General features: G+C 38.9%; 1 protein-coding gene across 2 annotated transcripts; it reads right to left on the bottom strand.

Annotated features, from left to right (window-relative positions):
* Positions 1 to 1,156: 1,156 nt before the first annotated feature.
* Positions 1,157 to 27,315, bottom strand: zc3h12aa (zinc finger CCCH-type containing 12Aa). Of its 2 annotated transcripts, none has more exons than XM_043717885.2 (6): positions 27,186 to 27,315; positions 20,346 to 20,950; positions 12,158 to 12,297; positions 9,746 to 9,980; positions 7,554 to 7,660; positions 1,157 to 5,133 (listed from the first exon to the last, which is right to left on the bottom strand). In XM_043717885.2, the coding sequence occupies exons 1-6, from the start codon at positions 27,282 to 27,284 to the stop codon at positions 4,121 to 4,123; spliced, it is 2,199 nt and encodes a 732-aa protein (XP_043573820.1). In that variant the 5' UTR covers positions 27,285 to 27,315; the 3' UTR covers positions 1,157 to 4,120. The 2 variants fall into 2 exon arrangements, with proteins under 2 accessions (XP_043573820.1, XP_043573821.1); XM_043717886.2 differs by lacking the exon at positions 27,186 to 27,315 and adding an exon at positions 26,945 to 27,025.
* Between the last annotated feature and the right edge of the window lie 157 nt (positions 27,316 to 27,472).

Consider the following 27,472-nt stretch of genomic DNA (forward strand, 5'->3'; position numbering starts at 1 on the left):
CATCAACTGAATGCCTTAACTAGCCAATTATCACCCATCATCCAGAAGAGCCCTGCCAATCAACAGATGGATTTGCCTTTGTAACAATTATATGGCACCTTTCCCAAATACAGGATGTTCCAGAACAGTTGTCAACCACTGAAGTGTAGCTGAAGTGTATTCACTGTTGCAAATGTTGGAAACACAGTAGCATGCTGTGTACAACAAGCTCCTACAAACAGCATTGTGATTTTGACCATGAAATTTGTTTTGGTAATGTTAATTAAAGGATTATTAGTAGTCTGGATGTAGATGATAACTCTCCTCCTGATCATCATACTTGTATTGTCTTGCAACTTCCTATGATCTTTTGGGGTGGCACAGTGGCTAGCACTACTACCTCAGAGTACCAAGGACCTGGGTTCAATTCCAGCCTTGGGTGACTGGCTGTATGGAGTATTTGCTCCCCCCGACCCTGGCCCCGTCTGTGTGGGTTTCCTCCCACAATTGAAGTGTGCAGGTTAGGTGAACTGGCTGTGCTAAATTGCCCATAGTGTTCAGGGATTTGCAGGTTAGGTGTATTAGTCAGGGGTAAATATAGGATTACGGTAATGGTTCTGGGTCAGGTACTCTATGGAGGGTCAGCTTGGACTTGCGGGCTGAAGGCCCTGTTTCTACACTGTAGAGATTCTATGATTTGAAAGCAGATGGAAACTTCCACATCTCATCCAACAGCCTGCACCCTCCACTGTGCAGGACTCCTTCAGTACTGCGCTGAAGTGTCAGCTTTGATTTTATGCTCAAATCTCAACAGTAAAGCACTAGACCTGGGGAATCAGTTTAGCCCAGTTGGCTGGATCGTTGGTTTACAGAACAGTGTGATGCCAACAGTGTGGATTCAATTCCCATCACCGGTTTGAAGTTACCATGAAGGACTCTTCGTTTGAGGTCTGCTGGTCCTAAGGTTAAATCAGCACCAATTGCTTCTCTCTCTCATGAGAGAGCAGCCCCTACGGTCTGGTAAGAGTATGGTGACACAATAACAACAGCACTAGACCCAAAAACCTTCTGACACAGTGATAAAAGCACTGCTAACTTCATTACAACTAACACCTTCATTGAGATGTATGTTTGTAAATAGGAAAATAACTGAGAGAAACAACACTACGTCACAGGATGTCTTTGCATATGCTAGTACTTTATTGCTTTTTCATAGATTTACGCATTTTTTTTGTCATTTACAGTTCTTTTCTGAACAGGAAATACACTAACCATAGACTGCAAAATAATGTCACAACTCAGGAAATACAGGAAAGCATTTTAGTAACCAGAAAGAAAAAAATGAGCACAAGAAACATGTAATACTCTTCATGGATCTTCCTTGACCTCCAGTTTACTGAAACATTTCAGCTACAGATTTTCTTGCTTTAATAATTATGGAATCATTGATTATCTAATATGATTAATGCTAAAAATATAGTTCTTTTGCAAGATACTTTGTGACGTTTCAAAACTTACAAAATGGTAGGTTGATTCTCCCCTAGATTTACTCCTGTCAACAACTCACCAATAAAATGTACTGTCATGGACGTGTCCTAATTTATTTGAGCACCTTATGATGTTAGGCAACATATGATTATAAACAGAATATAAGAAAGTCCTTCTTATAGTGGAGGATTGGAACGGTTGGGACCAACGTTCCCTCTAAGCTGCACAGAAGGGTCTGTACATGGTAATTGGCAGGCAAACACACCGTTCTGGAAGTTGCTGCCTGTGCAGTAGCAGGATAAATGAAAGGGAAACATAAGGTTGGGGCTCAGGTCCACGGGTGTTCCATTCTGGGTGCGGAAGATTTCCAAAATCCACACTACTGTTCATAATAGCACAATTGTACTTGTCACTGTATAAACAAAGTTTGCATTGTACATTGGTGAGATAATAATGTGACCTCAATACCAGAAAACTGGGAAGATATTTCCTTGTGTCCAACATGCAGGGAAATGAAATCTCACCTCACATTGTTGTGCCTCTGCAATTAAAGCCCAATAAGTTGCAAAATACTTCCCCCGTTCACTTAGCCCTTTTAAGATCCATCACTTTTGGTATCAAGCAGTCATGCCATATAGTTCAGCTTCAAACACAAGCTCATATCTTATAGTTTACTTAGCACAAAGATAAACTGTTTATAAAAAGTCAAAAATACAAAGTCTTAACATAATTTTTTTAATGTAAGCAGTTTGCTTAACTAGAACAAAACCATTACAAATGATTTTGTAGTTCTGATTTTTTCAGGTGTCTCTTGCATAGAAGTCAAATACACCAGATTAGCAATCCCTACAATCTGTAGATTGGCACATGGTGCCAATGCAGCCAATTTCAATTGCCCTTCAGTGGTGACTGCAGAATTGACTTCATGAACAACTATTCAATCAAAAACAGCCAGTCTGACAGTGTACACTAAGTTTAAATCAGTTGCAAAGGATGTCATTGGGGCAAACCAATTTAAACTAAAATCCAAAAGACTAAGTTTTATAGCAATTTTTGTGAAGATTTATAGTTCAGGTTGATGATAAGTATGTAAGTTATCTTGCTGAGCTGGAAGGTTGTTTTCAGATGTTTCGGCATTCTAACTAGAACTCCATTAATAAACAAATCGATTTCGATCCCATCTACCTTCCCTTGAAAAAAAAGAACTGGAAACGACATCACCCACTTTAAGAAAGCAAGACCTATAAATAGAGAGGTGGGACATATCACTAACCCTTCACCGGAGACTCTCACTGATGATGTTACCTAGTCATGGTGACAAAACGTCTGATATCAAACCTTCCAGCTCAGCGAGCTAACTTACATACTTACTAACTTTCATATTTGGTAAGATGCTTGAATTTGTATTCATCAAAATGAATGATGTCAGGCCTACTGACATTGTCAAATATTTACAAATAGATTAAAGCAGAGTTTAGATGTAAGTTTGCAGCCTCCTTTTGACTCTTCATTTGCTACAACAAACACCTTTCTGTTTTTTGCAGGTTAAGACAGCCAATTAAGAAAGCATTATTAAAGCACCATTCTTCTTCCTAGGTGCATATCCCACTTTGTCAAGACTAACTGAATTGACAGTTTCACTTAGCTAACAAGCTGCTCCTGAACGTGTAACAAATTTAATGGCTGATGTTACTTCAAGCAGTAACGTGAAGTTAATTTTCCATGATCGAAATCATCCAACTGCATTCACCACTGAAACAAATCTTTCTCCGAGACATTTCTAAGACACAATCAAAGCGACAACTTAGTAAAGATACAATATGTATCAACACATCCAGCTTGTGGGCTGAGTGATGCTTTTGTTTCACATTGATAACAAAACTGTAGCTTTATACAAAGCCCACAAGACAATTCTTTTTTGACAATTTGATTGCACTGAGTTCACATACATGTGCATAAAAGTTGACATGGTCTGCACTCCTCAAGCAGAGCAGTGCTTCCAAAATAGGTATAAACTCCCATCCCACAAAACTAAAGGTATCAGTTGTGAGAACAGCACTATACAGGAGTCAAAACTGTGACATGAAATGTATGGAATTCAGTATGTACAGTATATATGTATTACAATATGTACAGTATATACAGTTTAACATATTAGACAATACATATTGATTGCAGTATACATATATATATATATATATATATATATATATGTAAACCAATTACAGCATGCACAGATTACAATATGTACAGTTAAGGATGATTAATGTACAATATGTACAGATAACAGTAAAAATCATTAAAAGTAAATTTAGAAAATCCCAGCTGCTTATGTAAAAGCTATTTTGAGCTTGTGGACATAAAGTTACTCTTCTCATATCACCTACAGTAAAATGAGACTGTAATGCAAGAGTCATATTCTGAAACACTGTATTGATTAGAAATCGGTCTTAAAGTATCTTGAACTGTTTTCTACAAACACTGCAATAAAACAAATTCGACTACCAAGGAATTTTATGAATACACCTATAAATGTTATATACTAATGCAAGTAAAATTTGTGCATTACAATCCATTTGATTCGGATTAATTATCACATTAACGGTGAACAATTTGTTTGGATAAACTAGTGAACTCTTAGTGCTGTGGCAACTTAAATATTAGGGGTTTGGGATTTATAAGCTAGAATTGTGGCAGCTAACTCTTGGGGGTCTAAAAGGTGTGGGTATTGTTTCATAACAGTATCCACGAGGTGGGGTTGGAAAATGGCACATAGCTTCATGCGGACAGTCTCCCGCTCCTCTCTGCAGTGGTCATGTGATGGCCATTGGCTATTTTTCCAGTAGGGATCCATGAGCTGTTGGTCACATCTTTTCAGTGCCCACCCATGAGGATCTGGAAGACTGCTTGACCTGCTGTTTGATGAGATCTGGTGTGGGTCAGGCCAACAGCTTCGTGGTCTCTGCGAGCCTGGCGAATTAAAGTCACTTGGTAGACTGAACTGTGGATGGATTGACATTCTGCCTATGGCCATGCAACAGTGCGAGCTACTGGGTGGATTATGAGGAGGGTAACCACAAGCTCCGATTGATGGCATTGACTCATGGGAATGATAGCTGTATTGATGATGGTCTAAACTGTGGGTTGGTAAATAATACTGTCCATTGTTTATAGAGTATGGCTCACTGTGACTTTGAGATCTAGAAGGCCAGATGTCAGAGAATTCTTTCTCAAATGACACAAAGCCTTCATCGTAACTTTTATGTGCGTTTGAACATACTGAATTGGTTGAGGTGTTGTCAAAGGCTGTATGATTAAACCACTCAGCGTTTGTATTTGATGATTGCTTGGTTTGTGCAATTCCTTTTAACATTGCACTGCTCTCAGGCGGGTTTGCAATCTGTGCTGCGTGTTGTCTTTCTGGGCTGAGCCTCTTCCCTGAGATATTGTCAGTTTGATTAAAAGTGGCTGGACCACTTTCGGTATATGTCGGCCGCTTTGGCACACTTGCCTTTTTCTCTTCTTTGTGTGGGCTTGCAGAATTGAGGCTCTTAGTTGGAGAGGACCTCGCTGTAGCACGGAGCTCATCTGCTAAAGAACGTTGGGGCTGGTTAATTCGCTCCGGGTGGTAGAATTTACATTTGATGCCATAAGTACACTTTTTGCCTGTAGTAAAGAAAATGAAAATAAAAATATAAGTTTTTCTTTAAATCCTTTGTAAAACAATTTGCTACATATGTGGCATCAAAATATAGATATTAAGCTTTGGAATTCCTTTTCTAAATCTTCATCTCTTCAGTTCTCTCCATTTTGTAAGGTTTAATACCTACATCTTTGACAAGTGTTTCAGGTTATAGTCTCAGTTTGTGGCTGGCGTCAATTTTTCTTTAATGGTGGATCTATAAAGTACTCTGGGGCGTTTTACAATGTTAGAGCTATTATACAAATGCAATCTCATGTTGTTGTTGAGACATTTTATTAAAATGTCACAATGTATATATATTTTGCCTTTTGCCCTGCACCTCTTTGGCAGTGCCAACATGCACCTTTAATGGAACCACTGCTCCCTGCTCCTTCGGCCATGGTACTGTTGCACCATAAAAGGCCAAAATTGATTCCATTCTCAACCATCATGTACATTACATACTTCAAAGAGGCAGTGTAGACAGGGTGAGAAGGCTGAACTCTAGCTGACACCTTCTTATTTTAACTTGGCAATACAGCAAGCAATTGTTAGGCCTGATGAGTTAGTCCAGCCAATTATAAAAGATTGTATCTCTGGTCTTCTTCATTCAGATAGCTAAGTGGCTAATGGCAGTGAGTTACTGGGTTCATTTTCTTGGACATTAAATAAGATACTTAAAATTCAAGTTTGAAAACTCATGAGCCTGATTTGTAATCTCTGACAATCGATGAACAACAAAGACTAATTGAATTCTGTTGAAGAACTACCATGTTGGCTTAAAAAAACTGGACGATACTTGGCTTTGTGCCTCTGTATTCCTGCACGGTCAATCTCTGTTGTTGTGAGGAAGTATCCTAGAAGGTATAGTCACAAGTGAATATGCCAAGTGCAACAATTGCCATATAGCCATGAACATGATACAACCCTTAAGCCAGCTATGACTATTGGAACATATTGACAATGATCCAATTGAAAAATTTGAGAAAAGGAAAAACTATCTTCTTGAAATTGGTATTTGACCCACAAATAGCAGGTACTGACTTCAGAACAGTTTAGTAACATCACGGAAATAAACTGAAAAAATTGCAGATGTTGGAAATCTGAAATAAAAACAGAAATATTAGGAGAAACTCAGCAGGTGCAGGAGCCTCTGTGGAGAGAAAACAGCATTGACATTTTGCATTCAGTGACCCTTCTGCAGTTCTGAAGTTAGACTCAAAAAATTAACCCTTCTTTCTCTCCACAGATACCGCCATAATTGCTGAGTTGCTTCAGCAGTTTCTATTTTTATTAATGACATCAGGCTTAGGTGATTTTCTTAATTCCAGTGTAAACAATGTAGGGTTTTAATTCTTACAGTGAAACAACTTGTAAGAAATTGGAAGACATTAATATGATGATCAGTAGGAGAGTTATCCTCAGCCTCCAGTCAAACAATTATCCCCTAGTTAATGTTACCAAAACAAATTTCACAGTCATGATTTTGTTTAGTGGGAGTTTGTTGTACATAGCATGTGGTCTATTTCCAACATTGCAACAGCACTTCTGTGACTGACAATATCCTGTTTTTGTGAAAGGTCCGATACAATTGTTAGTCATTTTGTAATATGATAAAAACAAATCCCTTCCAAAGTATCCCAAAATGATCTGCCAAAATTGCCTTATTGAGCCAGCCACATCGTTTTGTCACTGGCTTTCCAGCTCAACCAAAACAACAGGTCATAGAATGTGGAACACTACAGCTGGCCCTTCATCCTACCAAGTCTGTGCCGACCATGATGCCATTCTAGACTAATCCCATCTGCTTGTACATGGTGGTATCCCCCTATTCCCTGTCTGTTCATGTATCTGTGTACATGCCTCTTAAACTTTGCTAACATGTCCATTTCTAACACCTCCTCTAGCAGCACGCTTCAGGCACCTACCGTCCTCTGTGTGAAAATCATTCCTGAGAAAACTCCTTTAAACTTTCCCCCCTCTGCCTTAAACCTTAGCCCCCTGGTATCTGGGTTTTCCACTTGGGTGAAGGATTCCACCCTCTCCCTACTTCCTTCTAGAACTTCCCAAACTTGTCTTAGACCCTCTCCATTTTTCTGCACCGAACTATTGCAAGGTTCATCTAAATAATTTAACGTGAAGATACCTTTCCCATTGTAAAGCACTTCAGTTAGCTAAATCCACAGAGATTCAACAGAAGTCAAATACCCATAGAGAACTGCTGAAATCTAACCAGGTTATGCCACACAGCATTCAAATATTCAGTTGAAATTTTATTTCAAGTCAAATGGGAGCTGCCCATATCCCCGTACAATTTAACCACACTGTGGCTCACTCGTGGAGTGGTAGGCTGATTAGATTACCTGAGACCAAACCATTGCATATTGCCGATCAAAGTACTCACCGTAGGGGCAGTGTTGTCGCTTATGCTCTGGTATTACAGGCTTGATACGTAAGAAATTATCTAAACTAGGACCATGACGCCCAAGGGGGTCATCAGGGGGCATGAACCTGCAGACCAGGAGAAATCCATTATTAGAAAGGGGAAACTAAGTAACCATCAACATTAGTTAATCCAAACATTTTGCAATAAAGAGAAAGTTCCACAGGACAAGGTCAGATTGAAATGATCAAACATGGTTAAGATCACTGCACCCGTTATACTTAATACACTCAGTGTTGCCCAAATTCACAAATGGGTTTAGTGGTCATGGAGCTATTGAGAAAAACGGTGACCCACAGACAATGTTAGCCCCAGCACATTGCTCTGAATCCAGTCCCAACTGGTGAAAGACAGTCAGTAATTATTTTACAGTTCTCTCAATGTTGTGAAGCTTCAAGATGAAGGCAGCAGAGATGATCAAAAATGGAATGCCAAAATGATGTACTGATTGTTCTTCAAGGCTAAATTAACTTGGTGATAATTTGTAGAAAGAGCAATGAACCTGGGAGTGCCTCATATGGAGTTAATTGCAAAAGCTGGAGGTACTTTCCATTCTGTAATTGTGACATGTCATCATGATGAACTCAAGTATTCATCAAATAAAGAAACAGTTGAAAGAAAGATCAAAGGTAGAAGGAAAAACTGTTCTGTGAGTCACTCTCGGACACATGCAACACTTTAAATGATAACTTTGCTTTCTCTTCCTGGTTGAAATAATCAGGTCAATTTCAAAATTATAGTGCAGTCACTGGTCATTTCCAAAACTGATCACCGGCACAATGCCAATACTGCTCTCTTTTCCCACATTTTACAACATGGACAAGTTCTCCACCACTGTGCAGTGGACTTTGAATTCAGTTACATTTACCAAGTTTTTAAAAAATTATTTGTTTCCTTGTAATGAGAAAAAAGAAGCAATAATCAATTAGATAAGCTGAGCAGTCTTGTCCTTTTTGCATCTGTAAAGCTTTTTCTTTTGTTCCAATTTGTTCATGTCTGGGGCTAGCACAATGTCCAGAACATGCACCATGGAGACTGAGAACCAACTTCAGTCACTGGTTCAATGTTGGCTGGGAATCAAAGTTGCCTCACAATGTCAATGCAAGACCCTGCTGAGTGCAAACAGAATGTGCTGGGATCACTCTTTAACCCAGACATGTGATTGGTGATAATGGGTCTGACCCCCAACTTGATACCTTTGTCTGATTTTCCTTTCTGTTTACCCAGGCTCACCTCTTTCCCACTTAATGAGAACAGTTAACTCAACACAGATTTCTTTTGCGGTCATTACCAATTAATGACAGTAAGCATTTTTCTCCTTTGATTTTATGCCTCACATTGTTGAAGGATTGGTTATTAAGTCCAAAGAGAGTTGAACTGGTTCCCAGTCTTCATTGCAAGCTTGGAGTGACCTCAACCTCAAATAGGTCACATCCCCGTTTTAGGGTTTAAAATGCTTTGCATTGCCAGATATAGTGCTCACCTTTAGGAGTAGAATTCACGCATTTTAATTTTAAAGTGTGGCTCATTTAAAAGCATTTCTCACTGCAAATGGACACCCAATCTTTTGGTTTTGCTCTCTGACTTACTGATTATAAATCTCATTCACATGCTTGCCATTTGCGACTGTACAATCATGTTACGTATGTATTTAATCTTCTTTGAACTGATATTTATGTAAATATTTAATCTTATATGAATTAATTTAGAGTGGTTTGGTGGCTTTGCTCATTGGCTAATAATAGAGATTGAGAGCTAAAATATTGCTATGGTGGTTTGAGAATTTGGATTCAGTTTAAAAAATATAAAAAGCTGTAATGATAAAACTCAGATTGTTGCATAAACTCAGGAATTTCCTTTAGAGAAAGTAACCTGCTGTTCTTACCAAGTCTGGGTTAGGTTTATGACAAAGCTTGGTTAATGCTTAATAAACTTCTGATAAAATGATTAAGTTAGGTGATGATCCAGAACACCATCATGGTTTAAATTATTAGACAAGGTGATGAAACAAAAATGGAAGTTGCGGTCAGTTAATTATAGGTTATAATTATAATTATAGGTGATAAAAGTTAAGGGTGTTGATATATCTGGATGTCGGTCTGAAATAATTGGCAGAAATGCATTAAGAGAAATGCTTTCTACTAAAGACTTACTTGTCATTCACAAATGAGTACATCAGCAGACGCTCTTCAATGAACTTCTTCCACTCAGGTTTTTCATTCTGCAGGTCCCGGTAGGTATCATTTGAAACAATGATACCATCCGTCTCGTATGCCAGTTTGACAATAAAACGATCATCGTAACAGACGATCCTTTTCCCACCAACTCGCCGCGATGGCGTGAAGACAAGTATCTTTCTCTTTTCAAGCTCTCGAAGGATGTGCTGGTCTAAATGGGAATTGATGATGGATTAGCAATTAAAGTGACAGTAAAAATAAACTAATGTGGTTTTCCTGACACTCTTTGTTAACAGAACTATGATTCACTGTGCAGAAATTACCATAATCCATCCATTAATTCTCTAATTGAATGCTTATTTATGAAGACTTCCGTTAATAGAACATGCCTCTCCAGAAAGCAGCTGACAGCTTTAGAATTCTAAATATTTATGAAGTTGGAAATACTTATCAGATGATAGTGTAATTAATCTTGTTCTTCCATGAAGGTAACTCATTTGTGAGGAGCTGCTCGGACCTGTGAAGCTATGCAGCGTCAAATACAATAAATATTCCGTTAAATAATTTGGTTATGATTTGCTAAAAGTATATTTTGAGTTTCACTCATTCTCAGGATGCAGAGTATTTTGCGACTGCTAATTGGACATCAATAGATAATGAGCACTCGGCATGTTTAAACTCTCAGAAAGAAGACAATTTGAAGCTATGTCGATGTCTGTTGTTAAGTTCTCTCTGATGAAGATGAATGCCCATGTAAATGAGAATGTCAATTTCAGGTAGCTGATTTCAACCAAGACTGCGATTAATTAGAATGCTGGGATTAGTTGTCAGGACTGTCACCTGGAAGTGAAAGCTAAGATTAAAATTAGTCGAGTTACCAGGGAGAATGAGAAGGAAGAAGGGTCAGATTGGACATTGACCAAGGTGATCAGTGGAGTTATGATTTGGAGAGGATGGGAGGTTGACAAAGATGGTGAGGAGAAAGTACTTGATGGTTGGTAGTGGAAGCTAAATTGTACAAAATAAAACTGCTGATTTGACTCCAAAGCAGCACAGAATACAGACAGCAGAATGCATGAGGTTGTTGCTCACATTTTTTGAAAAGGGGGACACAGACATATGACAGACCTCCTGTTTCACATGTGCACATACCATTTCAAACATGTCAGGAGTGTGATGGAATATTCCCCTCCTGCCTTGTTGGGCGAAACTCCAACATTCAATAAGCAGGAAGCCTTCTAGAACAAAGCAGCCTGCTTAATTGGCACAACATCCACAAGCATCCACTCCCTTCATCACTGACACTCAGTAGCATCCTTGTGTACTACTTAGAAGATGCATTGCAGAAATTCACCAATGATCCTTAGATTGCACCTTCCAAACACACAACTACTCCCATCGAGAAGGATGGGGGCAGCAGTTACATTGGAACACCACCAGCTGCAAGTTCCCCTTTAAGCCACTTACCATGCTGACTTGGAAATATATTGCTGTTCCTTCACTGTCCCTGGGTCAAAACAATGGCATTCCCTCCTAAGGCCATTGTGGTCAACCTTTCGCACACAGACTGCAGCAAATCAGAAGGCAGCTCACCATCACCTTCTGAAGGGCAGCTAGGGGGAGAAGCAATAAATGCTGGTCCAGCCAACAATGCCCACATCCCCAACTGAATCAAAACAAATGTCCTAGAGGACTCTATCAACATGACAAGTGGCACACTTTTGGAGTAGAATATACACTAATATGCTATCCACAATGTTGCAAAAATTAAAATTTATAAAGTATCTTTTTCAATCTCAGGACATTTAAAAGTGCTCCACAGCCAAAGCTTTTTATGAGCTGTTGTTATGTTTGAAATGCAGCATCTATATTGCTCCTATAAATGGCAATAAGGTACACGCCTAGATCATACAAGAATACGGGCTGCAGAAATTACCGAGATCATTGTATGTTACTTACTGCCGAATCACAAGGCAACCAAGAAGCAATCAGATTTTATCGATTTAGTTTCGCACCCTAAAGTATGGGCTGGACCTGCTGCCCTTGTCCTTCTAGATGGGAGTGGTTGTGGGTTTAGATGCTGCAGTCTAAGGATCGTTGGTGAATTTCTGCAGTCACAAGCATTTCATTTACCATTTAAAGAAACACATGTTTCATTTTAGTAACAAGACTGCAGTTAATTGTCCCCCAAAAAACTGAGCTTAGTGGGGTCTTGTTTAAAAAGTTATTGACTCAGCATGCAGCAAGCACTGACGTGGAGAGCCCAACATTTCCTTAAAAGTTATTGCTTTATTTTGCTCTTTTCACAATGATCCTGAACAATGATAATAGAGATAGTGTTTTCAGTACAATGGGATTAATGGCAAATCAATCGAAACACTTGTGTACCTGTGATTGGCACATCGGGCCTTGGTTGCTCCTTCCTCCAAGATGGGACAAATACAGTGATATCTTTGTGACCTCTTTCCAGGAACCAGTTCACAGCCAGCTGAATGCCATGACAGGAGAATACCTCTTTATTCCCGTGACTGAAACATAAGAGCAGATAAACTAGGAGTTAGTGTTCACTGCATGCTGCATCTTAAAATTCTGACAGCACTTATAATTGAAGGCATTAAACCAATCCACTCTGAATTTTACATTGGTCAGCTACAAATGTATGAGCTGAGTGTAAAAGGCAGGCAAAAAAAAACTAACATGTAAACTGAGCAGGCTGCTAACTAACACTGCATTATAGTGCTAATAACTCTTTTGTACTACAATTTCAGCGTAAAAATGACACACTCCCACCCAGCGTTTCTCCCCCTCTTCTTCTCATGAAATCTTGAGTTTTCTTCTCGATTGCTCAGTTGCCTCAGTCTGATAGTTGGTTTGAGGTTTGGAAACTTACCTTGCAGGAAATGACAATTGAGAAATTGTCTCCATGAAGCCCATGGCTCTAAATGCCAACGTATCAATTTGCTGAGTAACACAACCAGAAGTATGCAACTGCATATAAATTCTAGCAACCTCAGCAGTAAGGGCACTGAAGTGCTCAGTAACAGCACAATCGTGGCTTTATTTGGCCACTTAATGCAGACAATGCACAGTCCTGAGAGGTGTGGAATGCCTCAAATTTCAAAAGACATTTGGGTCATATAACTGGTGTTATGTAATTGGGGATGTGTGACAACATTATTGGGAAGAATGGGTGCCTAATGTAGAATGACAACTCTAAGTCTCAATACATGATACATAACAAATTAAAATAGGAATATCTGAAGTTTATGATTCTGCCACTTGGAGATCATATTACAATTTGGTTCATCAATTCAATCACGTAATACACTATATAGGGCATACAGGATAGGAACAGGTAATTCAGCATAACCAGTCCATGCTTGTTTTTCATGCTATATTCAAGCTTCCTCCCATCTGTCCTCATCTAAATTTATCATTGTTTCTATATATTCTCTTCTCCCTGATATATTTGTCTTGTTTCCCCTTGGTACTTCGATATGACTTGCCTCAACCACTCCCTGTGGTAGCAAGTTCACATTAGTATCATTTTTTAGACAAGGAAATTCTTTCTGAATTCAATAATGCAATTATTGAATTTCTATATCTTATTTTTCTGACATTACTTCCAGTTTGACATCCTTATCTGTTGAAATCCGACGTGAGCTCACGCAATATTGGTCTTTCGGTCACATGAAAGAAACATGCAGTTAGATGACAAGGAAAGGCCAAATGGGGAGGTCAGAATTTTGTAGAGATGGCAGGGGTCTATCCAAAGGGGCTGTGACTGATACTGGAAGAACACCCTTGAAGTCCTGGCATTTTGGTGGACCCAGGGCTACAGGAAATGTTTGTGGTGGAAGAGATTCTTGGGTTGAACATCACAGAAGAGGGCAGGAAAAATCAGAAGTAAAGGCAATGAGCAGACTCCCTTGCCCTACATCCATTCCTTGATCAGGCACATTACCTTGCCCTCAGCAGCCAAACTGTCCTGACTGGTTTACCTGATGTATTTGTTGTACGATTCCAGACCTGCTCAAACTGTATTAATTGCAGCCTTAATTCACCCCTTTAGACACTCAATCGGCCTTTGGTTAGAAAGTTAACATCCTGTTTAATTGAGTATCATTTCTAATTCCAAGCACTCCCCCTTTGGAGCAGAAGATTCTGTGTATGTGTATTTGTTTATAGATGTATTCATAATGCATATAGTTTGATGTATATGCATGTTTAGATTAGATTCCCCACAGTGTGGAAACAGACAATTCGGCCCAACAAGTCCGTACCGACCCTCTGAAGAGTAACCCACCCAGATGCATTTCCGTCTGACTGATGCACCTAACACTATGGGCAGTTTAGCATGGCCAATTCACATCTTCGGATTGTGGGAGGAAACTTGAGCATCCAAAGAAAACCCACGCAGACACAGGGAGAATGTGCAAACTCCACACAGACAGTCACCCAAGGCAGGGATTGAACCTGGGCCCATGGTGCTGTGAGGCAGCAGTGCTAACTACTGAGCCACTGTGCCACCCAACTGTGTGTGTGTGTCACAGCCATTCAATAAGTTTGAGCCATATGTCTGCAAAATTATGAATTGGCCAAGTATCAATGCCTTATCTCCCTCAATCTGAATGAGTCACCTGAGATCAATGTGCGATCATATGAAGGAGGAAATAAAATAATCATAGAGATATGTTGCAAATTTGACATTAGAGGTGCTTACTGTAATAGAGAAGGAAAGTACATTGCACTAATCCCTGACTCAATTCAGAATGAAAGAAATTTCTCGTAATCCAGTTGAGGTAACAAAAGGCTGGTGAAATTTGATCCCAAAAGCAACATTTTCTGCAAGGCATGTGATTTTTTGAAGGTTTAATTTATTAAAATAACCAAGCCAGTGACAACTTGATGAGTGGAAGAAATATAAGTCATGATCCTTATTGTGTAAAATGGCTGTAGACAGAATAATAACTGCGCAGAGAGTTTGTAACCTGCACAGTACAAAGAAAACATTGTTATTTCTAGAAGTCCTGTCAAACATTAAGAACTCTTGCCCTTATGTCAAATGATGAAGAGATTTTGAGTTGCAGGTTTGTAGTATTTTTTATTATTTGTGAATTTGAATGGAAAGTGAAAGGAAAGAGATTTTAGTTTTGATTCTGAAAATGTGGCTTTGCTTTAATATAATGATCAAAAAATAGTTTCTGAACAGTGAGTTCAAACATTATTTCCAAGAAAATATGCATCTGAAGCTAAATGCTTAAATAAACTACCTGGGGATTTAATTAATGAAATGGTTGTGTGGTTGAACTTTAATGACGTCCCCTAATCTGATTTCTATACATATCCAGGTTTCATTTGAGAAGCACAGTTTCATACCAGCAGGAGGTTTGGTTTGTGGTAGTTTGGGGTTTCATAGCTAAAAAGAAGTCTTCAAACTGTTTGCACAGTTTATGTACAGTTTTTTTTTAGAACTCTGTAAGGAAAAGTTGCAGTGAAGTTGCTGGCATCTGCGTCACTCAGGGAGACACAGCAATGGAAAGAGAATCACATCTGGTCATTGTATAGAAAGTCACCAAAAGGAAATATTTGCTCCCTCATCAGTTAAATAAGCCATTTCAGATAGGAGTGAAACTTCACTTGGGGTGACTGTCTGGGAAAGGGTTGAATTCTTCCTTTTGCTGTTTATGCTAAGAACTTTATAAATTATATATAAATATCTTTATATTTTGTGCAATAACTTGTGTTTTTTTTGTTAGAAACTGGCAACCTTGTGTAAATAATTTCAGCGACTGACCACTGTGGAAATCAAATTACAAAACTAAAATGTATGGCCTATCAAGCCAATTTTCACACCGAGATCTGACTAGTCGAGTATTACTATTAGCTTGGACCAAAATAAGTAAACAGGAAAATAATAAAAAGATCACCACAACATTTTTATATGAAGTTCTGAGAACAGATTATAGATGCAACTTGACTCAAATAAATAATAACTGTTGGTCTCAGAAGGTGACTAATAATAACTTAATTGGATTAATATTCTAAATCACTCAGATATTATGACATTTTTATATTTAAGTTTGTCACATTTTAAAAGTTCTCGTGAGGGCTAGGACGATTTGTGATCTCTTCTTGGAATATTTTCAACATGCTAATTTACAATGAAACTTCGAAAGCATTGCTTGCTTGTGTAAATATCAAAAATAATGCAAGCATCAACCTGTAATATATGGAAAGGAGTGATTATTTTGTACAATTCAAGGTCAAGCATAATTTTAAAAAGCATTGTGTTTTTGATGATTGTGACTGGAGACATCTTTCTAGCTAATGAAACATTTCTTGGAGGTACGCTCTTGTGATATAAGAAACATAGTGACCACATTATGCACACAAGATTCCACTAAGAATAATTTTCTCTCAGATCAAAGATAGTGGAATCAAGGGTTATAGAGATAAGGCAGGAACAGGATACTGATTAGGAATGATCAGCCATGATCATATTGAATGGCGGTGCAGGCTCGAAGGGCTGAATGGCCTACTCCTGCACCTATTGTCTATTGTCTATCATCTACTTTTTCCTGTCAGATGCATGACTTTGGAACACTGATGATGTTACCTAAACTCCTTTTTCATAATTGTACAAATGAGATCTTTTACGTCCACCTGAGGTGGCAGGCAGGACCTCATTTTATTATCTCAACCATAAGTGAGCAACTTTAGGATACTCAAATCCCATGTTCTGAAATGGATTTGATGTTAGATTGGTAACATGTTTCCTCAGGGGAAAAACCATGCAATTATATTAAAATGTCTTGGACAGGATTGAGTCAAAGAACTTTGACGGTCTAGCACTCCCTCAACGTTAGCTGGAGAGTTAACCTAGATTTTGTGTTCAATGTCTGAAAGCAGACTTAAAGCCATGACTTCCTGAATTAGACGCAAGCCATTAAGCCACAGCTGAAACAACGTGATGTCTGTGATACCGAATAATTTCCTCTGATGTTTTATGACACATGAAACGGTATCCATGTCAGGAAGTCAAAATAGCTTCCATCAGTTATACTTGTTTACCAAGCATAATAATTTCCTGAACTCCAACTATTGTACTTACTGTGCAGTCCCTGAATTAAGGATACTCAAATCACCTAGTCCTGAAATGGATTTAATGTCAGAATGGTAACATGTTTCCTCAGGGAAACACCATGCAATTATATTAAAATGTCCTGGATGGAGTCAAGAACAACAGCCAACATATCTGATAAGCTATGCAACTTACAGACAAGTGAGTAACAAGGAAACAGCTAATCCTTTTTTTTTTATTTTTGTTTAAATGAGTTTCCCAATTTATTACAGTTATGATAGCACCAAGATCATTGATAAGAATAAGTTTTTTCTAATTGAAGGAAAGCCCCTACAATGAATTGGCAAATACTTTTGAGTTTACCTGCAGACACTGGGAGAGACCTTCCCAACCCACTGTGTCATTCATGAAAATCAAGAATGGTGCAAAGCTTGCCCTTCTCAGTCGAATGAGAATGGGGTAATAGGATACAGTCTCAATTTTAACCCTATTACCCAGAAAGGATTCAGAACCAATCTTCCTGTTCAATCACATTCAGGCACTATGCTGAAAAAAAAGGAACAGAACTGAGTGAAGCTTATGGACTGGAAGTTAATTTCTATAAAATGCTATTGTGTTCCCTGTGAATCAGGAGTAGCAACGAGCTCACAATAGGAAATCAAGGCCTCCCATGCATTGTGTTTCCTGCTGCCACCCCCATAACGTCCTGTATGGTCACCTCAGGTTGTTCCACCCCCAAGTCTCACTGACAAGGACTCTTCCCATGGATCCTCAATTCCCATTCCTGCTCACTGGAATCAGGCAGCAGATTCACTCTGCACATTCTAATGAATTTGGATTGTCAATATGGTATAGCTATCAAACCAGTGTGCCCATGTGAGTTTGACAAATGCTCAGCCAAGCCAAAACTGACCACAGGTTAATGGTTTGAGAACATATTCAGAACCATAACTGTGCAGTATTACTGAATAAATGCAGCATCTAAATTTATTGCTATTTATTACCATTGTTAATCTTACTTAAGTGCTGGCTTTGATTACTTCCTCCATATTTATTGGAATGAATTGTGCACACTACATTGTTAAATGTCTTGTCATAGTTTTGTAATTATTTAATGCTGCCTTCATTATTCTCTGTTTTGCAAATGATTTTCTTACTTCAAGAAGGTGTGTCTATATTGCAATTGCAAATGAATTATGTTAGAAGCAATTTGATACTTTTTAGTTTAATTAACCCCATTGCTTCATATGTTTCCTGAAAGATTTGCGAAACTTTTCTTCATTATGATATTTTTCTTCAAGGAGTGGTGTTTCGAGAGGTTGTTCTTACAAGGTCACAACTTTGTTTCGTAGATGGTATATAAGAACACAATTAAACTTAAGGATATATTTTCATTTGCAAGTTTGCACTTTCTAAATTAAAAATATTAAGTTGAAAATGCGGACATTGTTCAATGGGAAACAAATCCTGTAAAGGATCAAATGAACATGATTACATTAGTCCTTCAGATTTCAAACACACAAGTTGAGGATAAGATACAATTTAATCTCTGTATTTGTTCTAAACCGTTTTCCAATCTTGCCCAAATTGGTTTCTGAGCTGTGATTATTCAATTATCATCATTAGTTTTGATGAACAAGAAAGGATAGGGTGAGTTTATTTTCATTTAGAATTTCACCTTTAGTGAAACTTTAGTAAGCAAGAGGATTACTCTCAATGTCAAAATTGGATACCTTAAACCTGAGCTCAACTTCCAAGAGTTACACTGTTTTAGGTCGGTATCTCACAGAACAGAAAATACTCTTGCTTGTAGAAGAGTTAAATCCCAGCCTGTCAGATTTGATCTGTTCTTCATGGCAACACCCATTAGAACAATGCTTAAAAGCAGCTGCTTTGACTACAGCTCATCTGACGAATGGTTGATGTCACTGTCATAGCATTCAAAATAGTAATAATAAGGTGCTGTTGGAAAAGCCTCCCAAATCCACAACCACTCAGAACTTTTAGGGATAGGGGTGCTGGAGAACGGGCAGCAGAAAATTTGTTTGAGGAGACAAATGTGAAGACATTGTGCTCCTGACCCAAAAGCAAGGCTAAAAGAACCCTTCATTAAGTGCATGCTTTCATGAGACATGGGACAATTGAATAGTTAAATAATATTAAACAAGCAAAATATAATGAGTGGAACCATATTTAAATTTGATAATTAGAGATCTGCAATTAGCCACTGGAGTCAATCCCTTCAAAGGCATATCTGTCACAGGTTGAGGTCAGATTTTACATACTTAATCTAATCTGCCAGTGGACCCTCTCTCTGTCTGTCTGTCTGGTTGTAGATGTGTCAATCCCACCATCCTGTGATACTATGGTAAATAATTCAGTGCATGGGCAGTGACAGTCTCTGGAATCCTTCATTGTTTAATTCACAGCCTGGTAACAGACACACAGTAAGTTCACTTCTGCTAGCCATGCCAAGCCAAAAATTCCCCTCAGCAGGAAGTGCAGCCAATTTGCATATAGTTAATGAAAGATTTATACATGAAAACATGTGCAGCTGGTGAGTCAGCAGAGGGTCAAGGGTACAAAATCAATACAGGAAACAAAGACTAGATTCCCAGAATGTCAAATGGTTCCAGGAATTGGCTCATTAGCTTGAAGTTTGCACAAAGTTTATAGGCAGAATTATTTTACAACCATTGTAATTCCTTTCCACATTCTCAGCCTCATCATAGTAAGGACTTTGGATTTCAGGTATTAGAGCTCCTGACACAGGAACATATACACTATTATGACTCCTGACACATATACTATTGACCACATACATGGACCTCTCTCCCGGGAAAAGGGAAGGCAGGAGAGTATTGTGTGGAATCAATATGACAGCCAATAGAATATTATAATTTCCATCAGTGAATGAGGCCATGACAATTTGCCTCATTAACATGCTAGCGTTTAACTCTTCACATGGGACAGGTGGGAAGTGAGTGGGCTACGACCTTTGTCTTGTTGAAGTTGGGCTAGGCGTGGCCAACAGCTGGTTATTCAGGTACATGTGGTGACTGAGGTTCTGTTGACAGAGGTGTGGGCAAGGCAGGGAAGGGTGAGGAGGACCAGCACAAAACAATAACAGAAAGGCCATAACTTTCCATGTGAGGCCCCATGAAGACTTCCAGTTCCCCTTCCTTATGTCAGAGCTAAAACCACGTATCACAGCAATGGGATGTGATTACAGAATGGCCATACTAGCTAAAGGTATAGGTTAAGACACAAGATGGTAAGACACAAGACTTCCTCTATTAAAAAAAAAATCCCCTATTGTTTTTCAATTCTTGACCTTGTGGTGAATTGAAATTCAAACACTTACAGTAGATCAGAAGATAGTGGGGAATGTACCTGTATTTCCTCTTGCAGCATTAGAGTGTTGATGGTTAACAATATGTTCCTACATACTCTGAGCACGAACAGGCTAAAAACCCAATAACAATAACATACCTCATAGCAACATTGCTGCCATCTATAACAATTGCTCGCAAGTTGACTTTCTGCTCCTGCAGCTCTTCGGTCACTGGTCCACCAGCTGGGACTTTGGCTGAAGGACCTCCACGAGACACCAGGATAGGTACAGGCACTTCTTCTGGTGCGTGCTCCTTTTCCATCGTGCCTTGTGCCTTCACTAGTTCTCCGAGTATGGTGTTGGTATCGGCGCTACTGTCCACTTTTTGGAAAACCATATGAATCTGCTCCGCTGAGTAACCCAACTTACGAAAGAAGTCCACTTTCATCTGCAATTCGGAGGAGTCAGGGGAATTCTGTGCTGGGGATTCCTCAACCTCTTGCTTTCTCCCGAACTCTGCCTCTAGTTTATTACCCGTTCTGGATTCTTTTGAACTGTTACTTTTACATTCATCATTTGACTGGACTTCACTCAAAGTCAGTTTCTGCTTGGTAGGATTAGTCCTTGATGGATGGGAGGAATCAACCAGGAAATTCTTTGTCCAGTTAGGGAAATCCAAGGAAGGTTTATGGCTGTATTGTGCATGTTCCGCCAAATTCATGTTCTCTTGTAGAGAGACTCCACGTTCTTTTAAATCTAAATCCTGGGAAGAGGTAAATAGTAGTACATTTGCATTACTAATAAAAAAAACTTGATGTTTTAAAAGCAGTCACAACTATTATTCACAGCACAAAGTCTTACTTCACCCAAATTGAAATGGGAAGAGGGCATTGAGTTTATAAAATGAACCTCTCAATTACAAGTGCGCTTTGTTGTAGAAAATAGCAAATTCCTGAAACTTTTGCAAATTAAGGTTAAATTTTAACCTGTTGTTCTAACATGAAACTGAGGTTCTGTTCCAAAACTATTCAAAAATTGCAAGTACACAGAATAAACAGACATTGACTGCGAATAAATTTTCAATATTTGTCTCATATTCTATGTCAGAAGCATGCAAAAAGCTAATTTACATGTGTGAATGAACCCCTTTAGTGTTTAGTCACAATGATGTTTGGCAATGATGAAGTTACTCATAATAGAAAAGCTAATAGATACTGGAAATCTAAACATCATAACTGCTGGGAATGTTAACCAGGGATGACAGTTTCTGTACAAGGAGAAACAGAGTTAATTTGCAAAATCTTCTGATATCAGGAAATATGACGTGCTGAACTTGAGTTCTTGTTAACTGTTGGGACCCTGAGAATGTCCTGTTGTGTGCATGGGAGCAGTAATTACCAGGCATGTTCAAATTTCTGATGGAGAGGTTTGTCCTGGATTAGAATGGAGAACAGGATTGGTTTTCTGAGAAAAGGTGCTTCTCTCTCCACTGATACTGATTGACATTCTGAGTATTTTCAGCACTTTCTCTTAGTTTAATAGCTTTTGCTTTTCCTAACTGAGACTAAATTAGAGATTTAAATGAATCATTTAATTGACCCATTTATATTTGCCTGTATAAGCTATTCATCTACACTGCAAGATAATCTCCACAGCAAATGGACTGAAGGCTGTACATGCAGACCTACGTACTTTACACATCTATGGTTCTTGTTCTCACCACTGTCCCTCTCAATGGCTGACAAAAGCCAGTACAAATAAATGACAAACGTTGGGGGTAGCTGGAATGACCTCAGCCATTCTACTCAAATCTTTTGGACTTGACAACATCATTGAAAGGAGAACAAACCAAAATGGGGGCACATAATAGGTTTGCTGATAATATCTGATGACATTTCATCACAATGTGCACTTTTTTTTTCAGTAAGCTCTGCATAGAAGTACATAGAACAATACAGCACAGAACAGGCCCTTTGTCCCTTGATGTTGCCAACCTGTGAACTAATCTAAGCCTATCACCTTAGATTTTCCCATCATCATCCATGTGCTTATCCAAGGACTGTTTAAATGCCCCTAATATGCTGAGTTAACTACACTGGCAGGCAGGGCATTCCACGCCCTTACCACTCTGAGTAAAGAACCTGCCTCAAACATCTGTCTTAAATTTATCACTCCTCAATTTGCAGCTATGCCCCCTCGTACAAGCAGATGCCATCATCCTAGGAAAAAGATTTTCACTGTCCACCCTATCTAATCCTCTGATCATCTTGTATGTCTCTATTAAATTGCCTCTTAACCTTCTTCTTTCCAATGAGAACCGACCCAAGTCCTTCAGCCTTTCATCATAAGACCTTCTCTCCAGAACAAGCAACATCCTGGTAAATCTCCTCTGCACCTTTTCCAATGCTTCCACAGCCTTCCTGTAATGTGGCTACCAGAACTGTATACAATATTCCAAGTGAGGTTGCATTAGTGTTTTATACAGTTGTGGCATGACATCATGGTACCAGAACTCAATCCTTCTACCAACAAAACCTAACATACTGAATGCCTTCTTAAGAGCACAATCTACCTGGGTGACAACTTCCAGGGATCTATGTACATAGACACCAAGATTCTTCTGCACATCCACATTACCAAGAATCTTTCCATTGACCCAGTATTCTGCCTTTTTGTTATTCTTCCCAAAGTGAATCACCTCACATTTATCTGCACTGAACCCCATTTGCCACCTTTCAGCCCAGTTCTGCAGTTTATCCAAGTCCCCCTGCAACCTGCAACATTCTTCCACACTGTTCACCACTCCACTGACTTTAGTATCATCTGCAAACTTACTAACCCATCCACTTATGTCTGCGTCCAAATCATTAATAAAAATAACAAACAGACCCTTGTGGGCACACCACTCGTGACTGGACATTTACTTGAGGGCATTTACTTACTCTGTAATAATACAGAGATGTACTGCATATGTAGCTGGTTCAGATAGTATGGAACCTTGATGTGTGCAATTTGGTTACTAAATTTCCTGTATTACACCAAACTGCATTTCTAGGGGTTTCTTTGTCTTAAGCAGTTTGGGGTGTCCTGTGGTTCTGAAAGATATTTTGCATTGCAAAATTTGGAGATGCCGGTGTTGGACTGGGGTGTACAAAGTTAAAAATCACACAACACTAGGTTGTAGTCCAACAGGTTTAATTGGAAGCACACTAGCTTTCGGAGCAACGCAAAGGTTTTCTTATATTATATTGGATATTGTAAAATAATAAATGATAACTGGATAAAATGCACTCAGATCTGCTTCTAAATCTCATTGACAGTTTTCATCATCTGTGGTGTATCCATAATTTTTACAAACATCAATTCATTGGGTTTGTAAAAACGTTCCTTATAGTTTTCAACATGTGAAAACAAATCTTTTAGCTCCTAATGACGTAACCTCATGTATATTTCTAAATTATGGTCTACAGCTTGGAATCAACATGTTATAATCAACATTTTCATAATCATAATTGCAGCTATCTAGCCAACATTCTTTTCAAAAATTTTAGTGGCTTTTTTTTGCAATAATATTTTTTATGAAACATTACTCATGCCAATTTATCTGCCCCTTGTCAAACTGTGGTTTAATAGACCATGCAAATAAGGCCTCCTGACCATACCTGTATGATTTAAATGGATCTGCATATCTTATTTATAACTTATCGTGACTGTAACTGATTCACGGAATTGCCCTTTTGAGTGATTTAAACTTCGTACCTTCTCTCACCATTAATCGACCACGTGACTGCTCTGTGCTCTTATCTTCCCTATTATTCCAAGCTGCAAAACATGTTTACAAAAGCAATCTTTGCCCAGTGCTGCATGATAAACGTCCGTGTAACATGTTGAAATGTCTCAAAGTCCTTTCTTTCAGTGCAGTGACTGTTGCTAAGCCAAATGTGGCAGCCTGCACAACAGCTAAAATGATACAGGGTAGTCAGGCTGTATTTCTGATGCTGTATGGGTCAATATATAATTAGAAAAAGACTTGAACAGGAGACAAACTTGCTGAAAATTTTTAAAATATTTACATTGTTTAGAAGCCAAAGCCCTCTGTTGAAATGGTTATAGAACATAGAACATTACAGTGCAGTACAGGCCCTTCAGCCTTCAATGTCGTGCCAATTTGTGAAACTAATCTTAAGCCCATCTAAGCAATTATCATCCATATGTTTATCCAATAACCATTTAAATGCCCTTAAAGTTGGTGAGTGTACTACTGTTGCAGGCAGGGCATTCCATGCCTCTACCATTCTCTGAGTAAAGAATACCTACCTCTGACATCTGTTCTATATCTATTATCCCTCAATTTAAAGCTATGTCCCCTCGTGCTAGCCATCACCATCCAAGGAAATTTAATTTATGTCAGTTTAACTTATGTCCTTATAGTGATGTGAAGATTGGATGTAAGCGGTTCCCCAGAAAGAGGAGAAAACAAAGCCATTCAACATGGCGACGAAATTCACTTTCCAGTTATTGGCTCAGTTCATGAACTTTCCATCATTTCAATTGTAGACTGCCTGAGACCTATCCACAATCATTGAAAAGAAAGTGAGGTAGGGGATGACAGGAGATGGGAGCTCTCCCATCAGTATGTCTCATTCATAAATAGAAGACTGCCATACTATAATCATCAACTGGTAAATCACTATGCTAGGGGCAGCATGGTGGCTCAGTGGTTAGCACTGCTGCCTCACAGTACCAGGGACCCAGGTTTGATTCCAACTTCAGATGACTGTCTGTGTGGAGTTTGCACATTCTCCCAGTGTCTGTAGTTTGTCAAGGTTAATTCATCAACACCTTCCTCAGGCTACAGCCTTGAGGTGCAAAGTGTTCTTCATGAATACACAATGAGCTGTCAGCTCCCCTCCAAGTTATCATTTTCACTTGGAACTGTATCTCTATTCCTTCACGGTCACTGGATCTAAATCCTGAAATTCCATCCATGGTAGCATTATGGGTCTACCTATACTTCATAAATATAGCTTATCATCTCTTTATTGGCAGTTAGGAATTGGTAACAAATGCTGGCCTTGCCAGTGTCATCCATATCTCAATGTTAGTTTATTATGGGCTTCTGATGCCTCTCTGACTCTGTCCTGGATCCAAGATTGAATATTTGTCAATAACATTTCAATTCCCTGCTTCAGTTAAGTCCTCCATAAAATTTAGAGACAAGTTTTAAAATTAATACAAGAGCCTGAAATAAAAATACAGTTCTTAATGTCGACCTTTAATGATTAAGAATTCCATTTCCCTTTTCCATTGAACAGAAACTAAAGGTTATAACCGAGAAAACTGAGTCTGTTTCATCCAATCTATTTTTTTCTCTCAAAACTTACATTTTCTGGAACATACAGTTCAAAGGTTTGTCAGATGAATGAAGACAGCTGACATTTAAAGAGTGTTTAAAATAGTAGAATGTCCTAGGGTGTCTATATGCTGTGATGAATATTTAAAATCTTCCTTATACATTTGAACTGAACATTTTTGTAGTGTTTCTAGACATGGAATGTTAATGTGACTTCACAAAACACATTGAATTGTAGGGTTCCCAACTCCTGCTATTCTCATTCATTTTTCCTCTAAAAGAACTGTGGAAGGCAGGGGTAAGGGAGACATTGCTGGTAGGAGTTTCTTCATTAGATAGCACGGCAAAACTTGATCATTTTCTGAAATGATTTCTACGATATATCAGGACAACTCAAACTAATTAAATCCTCGTGAAAAAAATTAATCTTTTTTGATTCAATTCTCAGTAACTTATTCAAGCCTCTACATTACATCCTCTATTTCAGGAGGGGCTACCAGAAACTTTGTCATGGGTAAAGAACATAGAAATTCTTCAGAACTGTTTTGTGATCACCTGAATCATGGAATTCCACAGCACAATTGCAGCACAATCAACCAAAAAGTCTGTATTGGTGTTTATGCTTGTTGCATCCTCGCCATGTCACTCCTTTCCTTTTCCCCTCAGTTACTATTTTTCACCTTCAATGTATGAATTCGCCACAATAACTATACCGAGACAAATTCGCAAACACGCCAGATGTTACAAAAAAAATGGTTACTACAGAAAAAAATAATTGAGAACGTGACCCTTTTGGCTTTAAAAAGCAGATAAAAATAAGGCGTGAGAACACACACACACGAACATTAATTCTCAAAGCTACACCATGAGACGAATTGAGGGTTCAGTGGGACGGTGGTTTCCTTGATTCTGTCATTTCCGTACTCATGATACATTTTCAAGATTCGTTTGTTCCAACACTGCTCTCTTTCATTTTTTAAGGTTACACATACCGGTTGTGCAAGAACAACAAGCCGCCTGTATCATTTCTGACTCTTCTTAGAATGAACACCCACCCTTGTGGGCACAAGACACGGCATGTGCTTCACTACTAACGATCATACCAATTACCGAGAGGCCACTGAGCCACTCTACAGCTTTGTATAACTGAAGACGGAACTACAAACAAATCAATTTTACTTCCTTTCAGCCGGGATGTTGTCACCAAACTTTATTTTAAATCAGCGGCTCACTTAACATGTCTCACGCGCTCTCTTTAATTTCTAACCGGACCCCCCCCCCCCACTGCCACAGTTTAAACAAAACATGTTCGTGACATTATCAACTAGTTTACATTCCCTTTCCCGTCCCCAGGAATTATTATGCTCATCATTTCCTATCTGAACGTCACACTGATATACTCACCAGAAAAGCATTGACATTTTTACAGTAATGCCCAGTTCAGAACAGTCCCGGGTTCTGCCGAACAGCTTCGTCCCTACTGATGAGTTAGTCTCAGCAAGTTCAGTCTTACTGTATACGTCCTCCCACTCTACACAAAGTGGTGTAAAAATGCACCTCAGAGCATTGAAAGAACCCCTCAAAGGACTTTAGATCTGTTACCTAGCCTTGAATGTGAGAAAAGCAAGAGGGGAAACATACTTACCAGACTCTGTTTGCACGGTTCTCCATTTACTAGTCCCAATAGGTGCATTCCAATCACACCTAAGTCTGTGCGTTCAACTGATTGCTGGACCGGAGTCATAGCTTATATCTCTCCGCTTGTGATGTCATGAAATTGTTTTGTTGCCAGGAAACAACTTAAATACATGCAGAATCCACCCCGCTCCCCGCCAAGCACTTGTACTTCCTGATTCTCACCAGTGCAAATAGCTGAAAGCGATTAGGAAATCTGCCTGGGCTGATCGGACCTGCTCCACTTTTCACACATAA

This window comes from Chiloscyllium plagiosum, unplaced genomic scaffold (assembly GCF_037043375.1).
Source record: "Chiloscyllium plagiosum isolate Xiang-an unplaced genomic scaffold, Cpla_swu_hap1 HiC_scaffold_30, whole genome shotgun sequence".
NCBI lineage: Eukaryota > Metazoa > Chordata > Chondrichthyes > Orectolobiformes > Hemiscylliidae > Chiloscyllium > Chiloscyllium plagiosum.